Genomic DNA, 14,535 nt, shown 5'->3' with positions numbered 1-14,535 from the left:
TATGAACCAGTCTCCCAGGTGTCAGTGATGGGGTCTCAGCTCAAACCTTCCTAAGTGTAGAAGGGAGTGAAGCCACTTCCCCAAGCAGCCAGGTAGAATAGGCTTAGGCTGGCCTGCGTTGCTTGCCCAGACCTGGGACAGGGCAGCTGGAGTCAATCTCCATCACTCCATGTGGCGTGGAGGAAAAGTAACTCTTCCCTGTGTCTCCTCAAAGGAGAGATTGAGATGCTCTTAGGCAAAGGGGGGCAAGTGGCTGCTGCACCCCTTTGGCGGTTTCTCATGTCTCGGCATCATACCGGCTGAGGACTGGCTGGCAACAGGGAGTTCTCTGTGTCCCTCAGTCATCGTCCTTTTTAGCTTTTCTGCTTGTTGCTTGCACATTGCCAATATAAAAAAAAAATCTATCGGAGATATGGACACTTCCATTTTCTTTGATTTTCCTCCTGACACTTTATCTATTGGAGTATGAGCTGCTTCAGAGGCTAGACAAATATGCCATCTATTTTCAAAAATAATTGTGGTTTATTTCCCAAGGAATCAATAAGGCTGTGGGTTGCACAGGAATATTGAGTGCATGTGGGCCGTGTGGGCATCGCGTTGGGGGAGACAAGAAACCCCTCACCTGGAGCCTCACCTGGTCCCCACAAATCCCCCTGACACTGAGGGAAGCCTGAGGACAGATGGGCACAGGCGGCCATGGGCTGAGTCACTGGCCCTGCTCATCCTGCATGCCTCCCTTGGAGTCATCTCAGGCCAAAGAGGTGTCTTTTAAAACGGTCCTCCAGGTCCCACTACTCTCCCAAATGGCCTCATGCCACCTGCCCATGCCTTGTCCCTGGCCCCATCCTGCCCCCTTCTTCATCCCTGGCACCTTTCTGAAACAGCGTCTGCCTTCCTCCCGTTCCTCCAATGCAAAATGCCTGTTCCAGCCGCAGGACCTATGTTTCTGCCCCGCCCTCCACCTGGAATCTTCCTCCAGGTGATCCCTGGAGACTTAGCTTCACTGGGATCTAATCAGAGAGGCTGACCCTGACTACCCCACCTAAAACAGCCCTCACATCCCCTGCATTATCTTCTTTATAAACTTAACAGTTTCGGAAATAACCCTGTTGGGGTTCCTCACTTATTTGTCTCCCACCAAGCAGTGTCTAAGATTTGCACAGGTGGCAATATTGTCCATCTTTTGAATTGCTCTCATTTCTATAACCCCAGGGTCTGCAAGGGCACCTTACACCCAGTTGGGGCAGATGAATTTATTTGAAAGATTGAATGACAGAAGAAATGCTCAAATAAGTGAGTGACTCCTCCTGCCTTCCCTGCAGGGCACCTTACACCCAGTTGGGGCAGATGAATTTATTTGAAAGATTGAATGACAGAAGAAATGCTCAAATAAGTGAGTGACTCCTCCTGTCTTCCCTGCATTGTTCAAGGTGGCACGGAGGAGTCAAGGGCCGTAGGGAAAGTGGTCCCTTCCCCAGGGAACACAGGAACCCATCAGAAACCACGGCCTGGCAGTCAGGCTGCAAGCGCCGGTTTCTTGGGCATAGACAAAGTGGAAGATCCTCTTCCCGGGAGTTTAGGGAGGGGGCCTTGCATTCTGATCTCAGGGTCTTTGCCCTTTGAACTTCTCTGCCAGATACTTGCATGGTTTGCTGCTTCCCCTTCAGGGTCTGGCTCTGATGCCCTCTTCTCTATGAGGCCCACCCACGTGGTGGTGCACCCCCACCCCACCAGGACTTTCTAGACCCCTTTCCTTCCCTGTGTCACCTCTCCATAGTGCTCACAGCATCTGACACACCATGTCTTTGTATTTCGTTGTTGTTTCTCTCCATGCACTAGAATGTGAACTCCTTGAGAGCAAAGGCTGTGTCTGTTTGTCCAGCTGCATCCCCAGCCTAGAACAGAGCCTGACCCATGTAGGCACTCAGAAAATATTTGCTGACCCAGGCATTCCTGCGTCAACTGGTGAAAGTGACCAGGCTCGAAGGCAGTCAGCCCAGACATGTGGTTTTCTCAGATGATGCTAATGTCCATTTTCCTCCCCAGATTGGAGCCAGGGTTGTGGTGGTGGTTGGGTGGGGCGGGGACCTGCAGACTGCCAGGATACGGGCGGTGGTCCATAGGGCACTCACCCTTAAGCTGTCTGCAGGAGTGTGGAAACCAGGCCAGGCTTGTCTTGTGTATTTCATGTCGATACAGAACACTGGACCACGTTTCCCAGCCAGGTGGTAGCTCTCCATGGGTGAGGTCGGCCTTGCAGAGTGTAAGAGTCAGTGAGGAATGGCGGTGCCTCTCAACAAGGGGCTTCGCTAACCGTGTCGCCCCAAGCCCCGACAGCTTCCCTGGACGTAAGAGTAGACACTCCACAGAATATTTCCAGGCAACTTAGGGCCAAGGCTGACGGAAGTTCTGGGGAACCTGGGAGAGAGCAAATGGTTACTGCTCTTCGCAGTTTTCAAGCTCGAGAAAGACTAAAGTTTCTGAACTGCTTCACAAACCTCGGCATAGTCTTTAGAGACATTGAGAGAGACAAGATAGGGCCATGGACAGAGGCATTCTGGAAACTTCCTAGAATCAGAGAGAAAATGAAAGAAGCCATGGAAACATCACACCACCTCCACCACCCCTCGGAAGCAGCATTTGCCTTGTGTAACAGGCAGAATGGTAACCAGATAAAGATCAATTTCCTTTTTATCTAAGAACAAAGAAGCTGGAAAATGCTTACACTTGTGCATTTGAATAGAACAGAAAGTGTTACATGTTATAAATCACCCAAATAAACATCTATTATGACAATGTAAAAGTGTAGATTACACAAGTAATTAAAAATCAAAATCGGCCGGGCGCGGTGGCTCAAGCCTGTAATCCCAGCACTTTGGGAGGCCGAGACGGGCGGATCACGAGGTCAGGAGATCGAGACCATCCTGGCTAACCCGGGTGGAAACCCCGGCTTCTACTAAAAAATACAAAAACTAGCCGGGCGCAGGTGGCGGGCGCCTGTAGCCCAGCTACTCGGGAGGCTGAGGCAGGAGAATGGCGTGAACTGGGGCGGAGCTTGCAGTGAGCCGAGATCGCGCCACTGCACTCCAGCCTGGGCGACAGAGTGAGACTCCGTCTCAAAAAAAAAAAAAAAAAAATCAAAATCAACGTATTTGTTAATAAGTGATTTCATGTGGGACTCAAGTTGGTGAGAGGCCCTGACTGCCTTCTCTTTTGGCCCCGGTGTCTCTCCTTGCTCCAAATACCATACAGTTTTTGTATTTCTAAATGACACGGCCAGAGGACAGCAGTCTCATTATGAAACAAAAATACATGTGCTCCAAAATGCCATCTTTTTGAAGTTTTTAAACAATGGACCTGTAGGAGCACATTTTAAAACTCAACGTGTAATAAATATATTTTTAATTGGGATATGAGGTGGCACCTTCTCTGTATTTTTTCTGTCCGACTGCATCTTTATTGGAAGTCTCGATCATGTAACATCAATGGATAAAACCTCTCTCCTTTTTCTCCCCACTGCATTAACTCAATTACTGTTTCTCTTCTCCTTACACCTGTTTATTGGAGAGGTGCTGACTAGATGCACCAGTCAGGTTGCTCTGAACATCTGGGAGCCCGGGAGAGCCTATGAGTCACTAGGATGTTTCTGGTGCACCCTAAGCTTCAGCCAGGTCCACAGGGGACCAAGGAGAGGCTCCTGCAGGACCTCGGGAATCCCCAAGGCCATCAGATCCTGGAGGCTGCCTCACTCTGGCTCCAGGCAGGGTAGACGTTGATGGCTGCTTGACCCAGAGAGGGCTGAACTTCTCTCCTCATGGAAACATTACCCTGGGCAGAGTAGGGTCCAATCACTGGATATGGGCAATTTTTCTTCTACAGCAGTGTCTGTGATTCGAATTCAGAGCCAGTTATTGCAGGCTCAGAAAGGAGATTGCATCAGTCAGGGTTCTCCAGAGAAGCAGCACCGATAGGAAATGTATGTATGGCCAGGCACAGCGGCTCATACCTGTAATCCCAGTACTTTGGGAGGCCGGGGTGGGAGGATTGTTTGAGCCCAGGAGTTCAGGACCAGCCTGGGCCATGTAGTGAGACCTCATCTCTATAAAAGGAAAGAAAAGAAAAGAAAGAAAAGAAAAAAAAAGAAAGAAAAGAAGGAGATATGCTACACACACAGAGACACACAGAAACACACAAGAGATTTATAAGAAATTGGCTCAAGTGATTATGGAAGCTGAGAAGTCCTAAGATCCAAAATCTGTAATTGGTGAGCTGGAGACCCAGAAGAGCTGATGGTGTAAATTCCAGTCTGAGCCTGAGCCGGAATGCAGGAGACCAATGTCCTAGCTGAAAGACAGCCAGGCAGAGCAAGCGCACTCCCCCTCGCTCAGCCTTTTGTTCTATTCACGCCTTCAACGGATTGGACAAGGTGCACCCACATTGGAGAGGGCCACCTTCTTTACTCAACCCACCCACTCAAACCTTCATCTCATCCAGAAACACCCCCACGGACACACCCAGAAGAATCCTTAACCAAATATCTGGGCACCCTGCCGCCCAGTCAAATTGACACAAAAATTAACCATCACAGAGATACATCAGCAAACATCTAGTTGTAACATGCAACGGGGAGGGCGCATGTCCCCAGAGTCTCCTGAGAGGTTGGCAAATCATTTCAGGATTGGTCTCCATGCGCACATGCCATTCTTTCCCTCCACGTCCCCTCCCTGCGCCCTACCTTGGAAAGCCAGGTGCCTGGGGGTACTCTGGAGGGTCTGATGTATCTGTTTTGCGTGCACAGGAAGCAGGCAGATGCTGACAGATCCCTGAAAGGCTGGGGGAGGCTTGGCCCGCTGATGGGTGAGCACCTCCTGCATGGCTGTGGGACTCCTGGCTGGGTTCCCTAGGGCGGCTCTCCCATGTGTGGGTTTTTCAGGATGGGGTTGTTGTCTCAAGGAATGACCATTGTAGAGAAATGTAATAAGCAACTTCACTCGTGAAAACTTGGAGGCATGAAAGTTCAGGGACTAATTAAAAATAAATCTCATTAGTTTCTTCCCCCTCTCGAGTTCTGCGAGTGGTTTATTAATCTGGTTTTGATGTGCCGCATGTTCCAGCCCTGAGTCGGGAACCTCTTTGTCGGAATGGATCCGCACAGGGAAGTCAGTGGTGGTTTCCCAGGGGTCTCAGGCTGCGGTCACGAGGGGCTCAGCACTGGGCTGAAGGGCACGCCCGGCACCCCCCAACTCCTGGCTGCTGTCTTCACGGCACAGCCGCTGGATGCTGGCTGGGCCGTCACCTGTATTCTTGTCCCTTTCCTATAGGACCAAAGAGGGTTGTGGAAGGGAGGGAGTTCTCCTTTGCAGCCCCCAAAGGACTGCACGCCCAGTCGGGTGTAGGGAGGGAGACCTGGGCATTATCTTGCCTTGTGACTACAAAGCATGACAGCAACTGGCTGAACACAGAACTCAGCCCGCGGGGATGGAGTAACGGCACGGTAACAGTGATGGTAGTTCCCACGTTCTGTCCACGCCCACATGCAGGCACTGTGCTAGACACTGCGCATTAACTCGCTCCTTCATCCCTACGACACCTCAGTTACCAAGGCTCCATCCCCTGCCCCGCTGCAGGGGAGGGCGCTGAGCCTCAGAGACAGAGACGTGAAGTTATACCTCCCGGAGTTGCCCAGCATTGGATTAAAAGCTATAATCAGATCTGCCTAATTCAGAACCTCATTCTCCTCACCGCTGCACTGTATTACTACTTTTTACTTTTCTGAGTGAATTTCTGGCTTGTTTTAGGGAATTAATGCAACATTTCTTTGACAGTGTGTGTCCACACCATACCCAACAGGAAGGAAAGAAGTGACTTGTACTCACAAGTGGTGTTGGCGCAGCCTCCAGGGAATTTAAAAGGGAAGTACTGTGCACCCCGGCTCCTCCTTGACCCCCCCCCCTCCGACTGGCCCCAGGCCAGGCTTCCTTGGCCCCACGTGCTTGGGTTTCCCCACTAGCACAGCAAGGTTAGGGGAGTGGTGAGGCTTGGTCACTGTGGCATGTGGAGGCGCTCTGACCTCCTGGGATGGAAACGGGGTGGGTGTGGGTGGGAGTGGAATCACTTCCAGCATGACAGAGTTGATAAACTTCTCATGCTACGGTGGAAACCACCTTTCATCTTCAAAGTGCTTCCCGAGCAGTGGCTGATACATAAACATGGGTGGAAATGGAACTTTCAGCCGGCCCCGTCCAGGTGCCTTATGGCTGGTGTCTACGTCTCTTACCTTTGATGCTTCTATGTAAGGTAACCAGGCTGTTTTCACACACTGAGTAAATATAAAAGCACCTTGCACACATTTTCAAAAAGGAATCGGTTAAAATGGGTATTCTTCTCATTTCCTTTTCCAAAAGGAGAGCACATGTTGTTGCCATTAGTGGGGGAGCAGCCACCTGAGTAATGATGAAAAAATTTTAAAAAAAAAATCTCCAAAAGAAGATAAGTCATTTTTTCTTTTTGTTTTGAATTAAAATTCCATCATTTTTCTATTTCCAAGATGAACTAAAAGCCCGGTTTATTCCTCCTCGGTTCCCGGTCCTTGCTTTTCCTGCCTTAATGACATCCTAAACTTTGGTTGAAAATAATTGATTGAATTTAAATTTCCTTAAAAGTTGAAGAGGTAATGTTACAGTATAAATTTCCTACCAAACACTAAGTAGGGAAATATCCATTAGTGAAATTAACTACAGTTTCTAGGTAGCTAACAATGTGCTGTATACAGTAGGGCATGGCTAATGAACACTGCAGTGGGTGATATTTCATTATACAAATTAATGCTCACATTTTAATGGGAAAGTCACATAATGAATCTGGGCTTCAGTGACAGCAATTAGAGACACAGATTGTCCCCTTCTGGACAAGGCACTGTTTAGCAATAAGCAGCTGTGTGAAAAGTCTTCAGGTTTACAACATATATATGCTTTGGGGGAATTAGTGTACAATTTATATTAATGTACTGAAGCTTTGCTGCAAAGACACCACCATATTTATCTCTCCTGGTGTTAACTAAGTAAAGACATGGAGAAGGACTAAATAAATATCAAATTGAGGATGCAAATACAGGAAAATACCCAGTTGCTCAACTTAAAAGTGAAGCACTTTTGGAGATTTAGCAAAAAAATAAAACCAAAAAAAAAAAAATTAGAAGCATGAATCACGTCTTAAACCTTAAAATGGTTTCCAAAGAGAATAATATGAATCCACCTGTTATTTTTGGAGAGGTGCTGGTGGGAACTTGCTCTAAATAGCTCTAGAATAACTCACTGGAACAGTGAGGGTTCCTTTTACATATCAAGAGCAAAGTAGAGGCTCAGAATTATAAAAGACATGACCGTGTAAAAATAGGTACCGTGAACTAATTAAACCACCTGGTCGTATATTTCTAAAAATGGATGATACAGTGACTTGGGAGAGGTTATCAATGATATTTTAAAGCTGAATATATGTCTTATGCCATACGTCAGTGGGAAGTTGGCTTACTGTATGGCAGTTCCAATAATTTCATTAATCCGTTGGAATGATGAACTGCGGCTTTTTAATTTCATTATGCCTTTTCTAGCAAAACTCTTCTTTCTAGAAATGCATTGTTTGGGCCCACATCTTACTTCTTTAAAATATAGTGAGAGGTTTCCCCGCAGAAGGCTACCAGTGTTTGTGGCTGCTTCCTTGAGTGGGCAAAGGGCTCTCTTCTGCACATTTCACAATAACTGCCTGCTCCAGATCCCATCTGTAAAACAGAGCACTGTGACCCTTCAGTGTTTGAAAAGTTTTGAGATAGGTACCAATATTTAAAAATTAAGATACTGCACACAGATATCTCATAGATATGATACTTTTCTTTTATTCTTTTCTTTATTTTAGAGACAGGGTCTCACTCTATCACCCAGGCAGTTGTGCAGTGGTGCGATCATAGTTCACTGCAGCCTTCAACTCCTGGACTCAAGCGATCCTCCTGCCTCAGCCTCCCAAGTAGCTTAGACCACAGTTGTGTGCCACCACACCTGCTTAACTTTTAAATTTTTTGTGGAGATGAGGTCTCCCTGTGTTACAAGCCTGAGCCACCATGCCTGGCCAAGACTTTTCTTGGAAAATCAAAGGTTGTAGTGCCCACAGTTGGTTAGAGTTGAGTGACAATGTGCTCCAGGAGAGAATGGCTGTTTTGCATACTCGTCTAATCTGCCTGGTTCTGCCTGCATGCGAGTGTGTGGCACCTATAACAGATAAACACAAAGCAATGAACCACAAACATCATAGAGGTCACCAGAGGGCTCAGGACCCCCTGGAAACCTTGGGAGATAACCTGAATCATCCCCTCAGTAGATGGGACTCATTTATGGCCTAAGTGGCCAATCAATCAACTAGACAGAGCTGCTGGCAGGGTCTGGGGCTGCCTGTACCTTGGGGCCGCCCAGGCAATGCAGGCCTGAGTCTCAGGCAGAGTCCAGCCTTGGTTGGGCAGGGCTAGGCAGGTCCAACGCCTGGCTCCTTTGGCATGGATCTGGCCATGCCTGGAGGCCTGGGATTTGCTAGAGTTAGCCCAGAGAGCTTGGGCAGAAGAGTGCATCCAGATGCAGAGACCTTGGCTGGGAAGCCGTTCTCAGCTGAGGTAGACTCAGCATCTGCCTGTGCCAGCCAAATGAAAGAGCAGACATAGACCGTGCCCTGGAGGCTGTGAAGTGTGCTGTTAGGCCTCTCCACCAGGTTGCCGCCCCACCCCATCTAGGCCAACATTGTGAGAAGTTTGCCTTCTGAGCACTCTGAAATGGGCCCTTTGGGGAAAGAATGCCGGGGAAACAGCTGAGATGTTTCCAGTGGAGCACAGGGCCCTGGGGCTGCTGGGGTTCTAAGGAGGTTCCCAGCTCAGCCCCTGGATGTACCTGGCTAGAAACACACCCTGGCCGGGGCTCACTTTCATCTTCAAAGCATTTCCCTGTGCCCCTTGTTGGGTAGGAAGCCCAGACAGGGGAGAAAGGGCTTTGAGACAGAGGGCAGGAGTGGTTCTTCCAATCATTTAGCGATTACGAGGAAATTAAAATTGAGCTTGTTTCGTTGTGAACATAAATCCAAAGGGGAAGGGTTTATGCCCTGGAACAACGTGCGGAGCACTTAGCTGAGGAATTGGAATGATCGGAAGAAGCCACCCAAACCAAGCCCTTTAGCGACCCGGCAGGAGGTGGAACTGTATAGAGAAATGGACAGAAAGAGCAGGGCAGCCCTTTCATCCCAGTGCAGAAGGCAGAGGAAGCGTGGGTGGAGAGCTTTCTAGAACCTTGCATAGCACGTGCACTCAGAAAACCCTTGAAAGCTCATGAAGCAGCCCCTAATTCACCAGGCCTGGGCCCGTGGAGATTCCAGTGCTAGGAAATAGCCTTTCTTGTTTCTCAGCTCTGGCTTTTATTCTCTGGAGCTGTGAGGGCCAAGGCCTATTTTGAACTCTAAAGACAGTGGGTGGAGTGAAGGGGTGCTGTCCTCCTGCACACCCGCATGCTGTGTGTGAGTGTGAGAGTGAGTGCATGTGTGTGAACTCTGCTAGCCTACTATATGATATGTCTCCTCCAAAAGACATGAGAGCAGGGGACCTGGCTCTTTGGTTTTTACTCAGTTTCCAGGGCCAAGAAGGGAGGTTGCAGGTGTTTATTCATTCATCCATTGGTTCATTCCATCAAAAAATGTGTGTGAATCAAACTGAAGGTTTCTGAGTCAGTGGGTGACACGTATGTTTACAAGTATTACTGGCTCTATTCGGGACACTTAGTTTAGCTCCTAAGTGAGCTTAGGATTGGGATAAGACCCCATAGAACACGTGCTTCAACATGTCTTATTACAGGTTGAGGAAGAAAAAGTCCCAAGACTGGGATTCTGTGTCCAGTGGAGTTCAGAGTAGCATGGGTGTCCAGTCCCTAGTCCAGATTCTCAAATACCTCCTGAGGTCTAGACTGTCCTCCCTGCTGAACCATTCATGGTTCCCACTTCAAAGGCACTTCCAAGGAAGGCTGCCTACAATGGTTCCCCACTCAGGATCCACAGAGGGCCACCTGGGAAAGTCCCAAAAGATCCTAAAACCAAGTTTGCATCTTTGGCCAATTAACTCAGAATGTGGGGAGGAGGGACCAGGTATCAGCACTTTGTCAAGACCCCAAGGCAATTCCAGGTTGGTTTTTCAAGGGGTTGTCTTTACACTGTCTGCATCAGAATTATCAGGGACACTTAGAAGGCCAACTTCAACTTCTGCCCCCACCCCAGACCCAGGGAATCAGAACCGCTATGCCTTAGGGCCAGAACTGGTGTCTTAGCACACTCCCCTGGTGGTTCTAATGCACAATACATGCACAATACAGTTTGAGTACTACTGCTCCTGTATTCCTTCTTTTTTTTTTTTTTTTTTTGAGATGGAGTCTTGCTCTGTCTCCCAGACTGGAGTACAGTGGTGCAATCTCGGCTCACTGCAAGCTTCGCCTCCTGGGTTCACGCCATTCTCCTGCCTCAGCCTCCCGAGCAGCTGGGACTACAGGCGCCTGCCACCACACCCAGCTAATTTTTTGTATTTTTAGTAGAGATGGGGTTTCGCCATGTTAGCCAGGATGGTCTGGATCTCCTGACCTCGTGATCTGTCTGCCTCGGCCTCCCAAAGTGCTGGGATTACAGGTGTGAGCCACCACGCTCAGTCTCCCATGTGCCTTTCAAGCCTGTATCGGTTGGAAATAGACATGCACATCCTCTGTGCATCCCCACCCAGAAAGGCAGCTCTCCACATCCCCAGGCTTGAGAGGAAAGTCCACATTCCCCCTCTTTAACTCCTGCTAATGAATGCCCGTGCTTTCTCTACGGCCCCTTTGCCTGCCAGATGCACGTAATCATTTCCAGGTGCATTTCTAAACACAGCCTGAGTCCCACCCGGCACCTGCGGGCCTCACCTCTGCAGGCTTTCATCGCCCGGCCCTCCCGCAGGGTTTGCTCTCACCCGTAGCCCAGGATCCTGAGTTTCTAGGTAGGCCTGCCTGCTGCGGGTCCCATCACAACCCCTCTAAGTTTCAGGTACTGCCTCTGTCACACTTGATCACTGGGCTTCCAGGTAAGCTCAATCAGCTGTGACATCCTGCTGCCCAGAAGTGCCCCATCCCAGCAGGGCCTGCGATGCAATGTCTAAAAAGCAGTAGCTCAATGAGTCTGAGTCTAACCCGGGACTGACTCCAAGAAGTGGGAAAATACTGCCTGAAATTCTCTGGACCTTTACCCCAAAAGGGATAGAGACTTCCTCCTAGATCCATGTCATTGGTCTAGTTAGAGATGACTGTGACCTTTATGTTTAGAGAAACGGATTCGCTGCTGGGTTCCCTTCCTAGACTTAAGGGCCACCTCTGAAAGTGTCCAGGAGAGATCTCAGCGGCTCATAGCACCTGACACCTTTGTTCTGATAAGGCAGGCAGGATGTCCATGGCTCTGGCATCTCCTGCTCAGACATGACGTGTCATCTCCTGCTTAGAGCCAGGGTGGTGGCCCTCTTGCTCACAAAGTCCATGCCCCCAAATGCCCTGTGCCTGGAGGACTGGGACTCATGCCTTCTGCTGAGATTAGACACAGTGAAATGCCTTCAGAAGACACCATTCACTGATGATTTGCTGTTACTTTTTAGATCAGTCTATTTTATAATAGAGCAGAGGAAGAGGAGGGGGAATAGTTGAGGTTCCTAGAAGAAATAATTGTGGATATCGACAGGGCAGCATTGTGAATAAGAGAGTGGGGACTGTCACAGTCCCCATTCCTTCCAGAGAGCCTTTTGATTGCAAAGTCTAGAAAAGCCCTGGGATTGCTAACAAATTCTTGAAATATATTTAAATCTGCAGTCATTTACCTTCTTTCCCTTCTCTATCCCCCAATGCCAGCAAATGTAAGTTGTCTCTTCTGGTATCTTTCCACATTGTGAAAAGAACAATAGAAGTTGGGGGTGTTGAATTTAAATAAATATTTAATTCATGAAAATTATCTTATATGTTTTAAAACACTCTTTAAAGCTATTTTTATTCTCTAGAAAGCGCTTATTATAGGTAAATTACACATTTTACTACCGGAGCATTAGGTTTGCCATTAGTACAAATTTAAGGCACTACAAAGACCAGTAGATAATGTTAATTTCAAATACAGAAACTAAATATATTTTGTGCCTTTTTATTACTCATTTTCTTTTAAGTTTTATTGACTGCTTTTTATCTTAACTATATGTCTTTACATGCTGCAATCATAATGCACTGTAATGGTATTAATATTTTATAGAATCTGTATTTATAGTTCTTTATTTAGAAACAGTGCAGTAGGTCTGCAGATATCTGAGCCCGTCTGGAATGGTGCCCTCCAAATAATGATAAATTACTTGTGCAGTATGCCATTTGCTAATTATATCCATGATTTACTGCAGAGCAAGACTTAAATCATTCATTTCAGTCTTGCGTAACAGTGCCATAAAATTTTTAGGTTTAGAAATGGTTTCCATGTGTATAATTTAAACAAATTTTAGAGCTATTGTATACACAAAATATTGCAACCACCCATTTGTTACATACTTTCTCTTTTTAAACTTCTACTTTTAATGATCACTGTGGCTGAAATTATTATGCTTAATTTTCATAATCATAGCTTTTAAATCTACAGCCGTTTTCACATGTTAGATAAAGAAAAAGATAGCTAATTGTGTGTAGATAGTATGTCATTCCTGAATAGTCCCAAATGGTACAAAATCATTAAAAAAGCTTAAGAGTACGAATTATTCTTCTATTAAAAAACAGTTGTTCTCTAATTATTAGTTTGAGCTGCTTTGTTTCAAAGAACAAATGTTGATCCTTCCAGCCTCGTTCAGCACACCAAAATGAGATAAACGCCTCTTTTTTTTCTTATATCAAAATCTTGCAGGTGAGAAACCCTACAAGTGTCCGCACTGTGACTATGCCGGCACGCAGTCAGCGTCCTTAAAATACCACTTAGAGCGACACCACCGGGAGCGGCAGAATGGGGCTGGGCCGCTGTCTGGGCAGCCCCCGAATCAGGACCACAAGGACGAGATGTCAAGCAAAGCTTCTCTGTTCATCAGGCCAGACATCCTGAGGGGCGCCTTCAAGGGTCTCCCTGGAATCGACTTCAGAGGAGGCCCTGCATCTCAGCAGTGGACATCAGGGGTGCTCTCGTCCGGAGATCACTCGGGGCAGGCCACCGGCATGTCTTCAGAGATCCCCTCAGATGCTCTGAAAGGCGCCGACCTTCCTGCCAAAAGCACCCACTTCTCCGAGATCGGAAGAGCTTATCAAAGCATCGTGAGCAACGGTGTGAATTTCCAAGGGTCCTTGCAAGCTTTCATGGACAGCTTTGTCCTCAGTTCCTTGAAGAAGGAGAAGGACGTGAAGGACAAAGCCCTGGCTGACCCCCCTTCCATGAAAGTCCACGGAGTGGATGGTGGCGAGGAGAAACCCAGTGGCAAGTGCTCCCAGAGGAAGTCCGAGAAATCTCAGTATGAACCCCTAGACTTGTCTGTGCGGCCAGATGCCGCCTCCCTCCCGGGCTCCTCGGTAACTGTGCAGGACAGCATTGCGTGGCACGGCTGCTTGTTTTGTGCTTTCACAACGTCCTCCATGGAGCTCATGGCCCTGCATCTCCAGGCCAACCACCTGGGCAAAGCAAAACGCAAAGATAACACTATCGGGGTCACAGTCAACTGCAAAGACCAAGCCCGGGAGGCGAGTAAGATGGCCCTGCTGCCCTCAGTACAATCAAACAAAGACATGGGCCTCTCCAGTATGATTGGCTCTCTAGACTCTGCTTCTGAGAAGATGGCCCAAGGTCAGGTCAAGGAGACTCTGGGGGAGCAGAAGAGCGGCACATGGACCAGCCACGTGGACCCTGCATTTTGTAACTTCCCATCCGACTTCTACAAGCAGTTTGGTGTTTACCCAGGCATGGTTGGCTCGGGGGCCTCCAGTTCCTGCCCCAACAAGGAGCCTGATGGAAAGGCCCACTCTGAAGAGGATGCCCCCATCCTGATCCCCGAAACCACGAGTAAGAACACTACTGATGACCTCTCCGACATCGCCTCCTCAGAGGACATGGACTCCTCCAAGGGAGAGAACAACGATGAAGAGGATGTTGAAACCGAACCGGAAATGATGACCAAGCCCCTGTCTGCCCTCAGCAAAGACAGCAGCAGTGATGGCGGGGACAGCCTGCAGCCCACAGGCGCCCCCCAGCCTGTCCAAGGACTGGTCTCACCTTTATCCCAAGCACCGGAGAAGCAGTGGCATAGCCAGGGTCTTCTCCAAGCCCAGGACCCCTTGGCGGGCCTGCCAAAGCCGGAGCGGGGGCCGCAGAGCCTGGACAAGCCGATGAACATGCTGTCGGTCCTCAGGGCCTACAGCTCTGATGGCTTAGCAGCCTTTAATGGACTTGCAAGTAGCACAGCAAATTCTGGATGTATCAAGAGGCCAGACTTGTGTGGTAAGTTTT

General features: G+C 48.4%; 1 protein-coding gene across 15 annotated transcripts in view; it reads left to right on the top strand.

Annotated features, from left to right (window-relative positions):
* ZNF536 (zinc finger protein 536) overlaps positions 1-14,535 on the top strand; it is a 488,765-nt gene that overhangs the window by 311,281 nt on the left and 162,949 nt on the right. For all 15 annotated transcript variants that reach the window (XM_021930964.2, XM_017952355.3, XM_021930958.2 and 12 more), the window contains one exon: positions 12,955-14,526. In XM_021930964.2, the coding sequence (XP_021786656.1) occupies positions 12,955-14,526 (1,572 nt within the window). The remainder of the gene's footprint in view (positions 1-12,954; positions 14,527-14,535) is intronic.

The sequence above is a fragment of the Papio anubis genome, chromosome 20, assembly GCF_008728515.1.
Source record: "Papio anubis isolate 15944 chromosome 20, Panubis1.0, whole genome shotgun sequence".
In the NCBI taxonomy this organism is placed as follows: domain Eukaryota; kingdom Metazoa; phylum Chordata; class Mammalia; order Primates; family Cercopithecidae; genus Papio; species Papio anubis.
The sequence above is the reverse complement of the archived record's forward strand: the minus strand, read 5'-3'. Positions and strand labels throughout refer to the sequence as shown.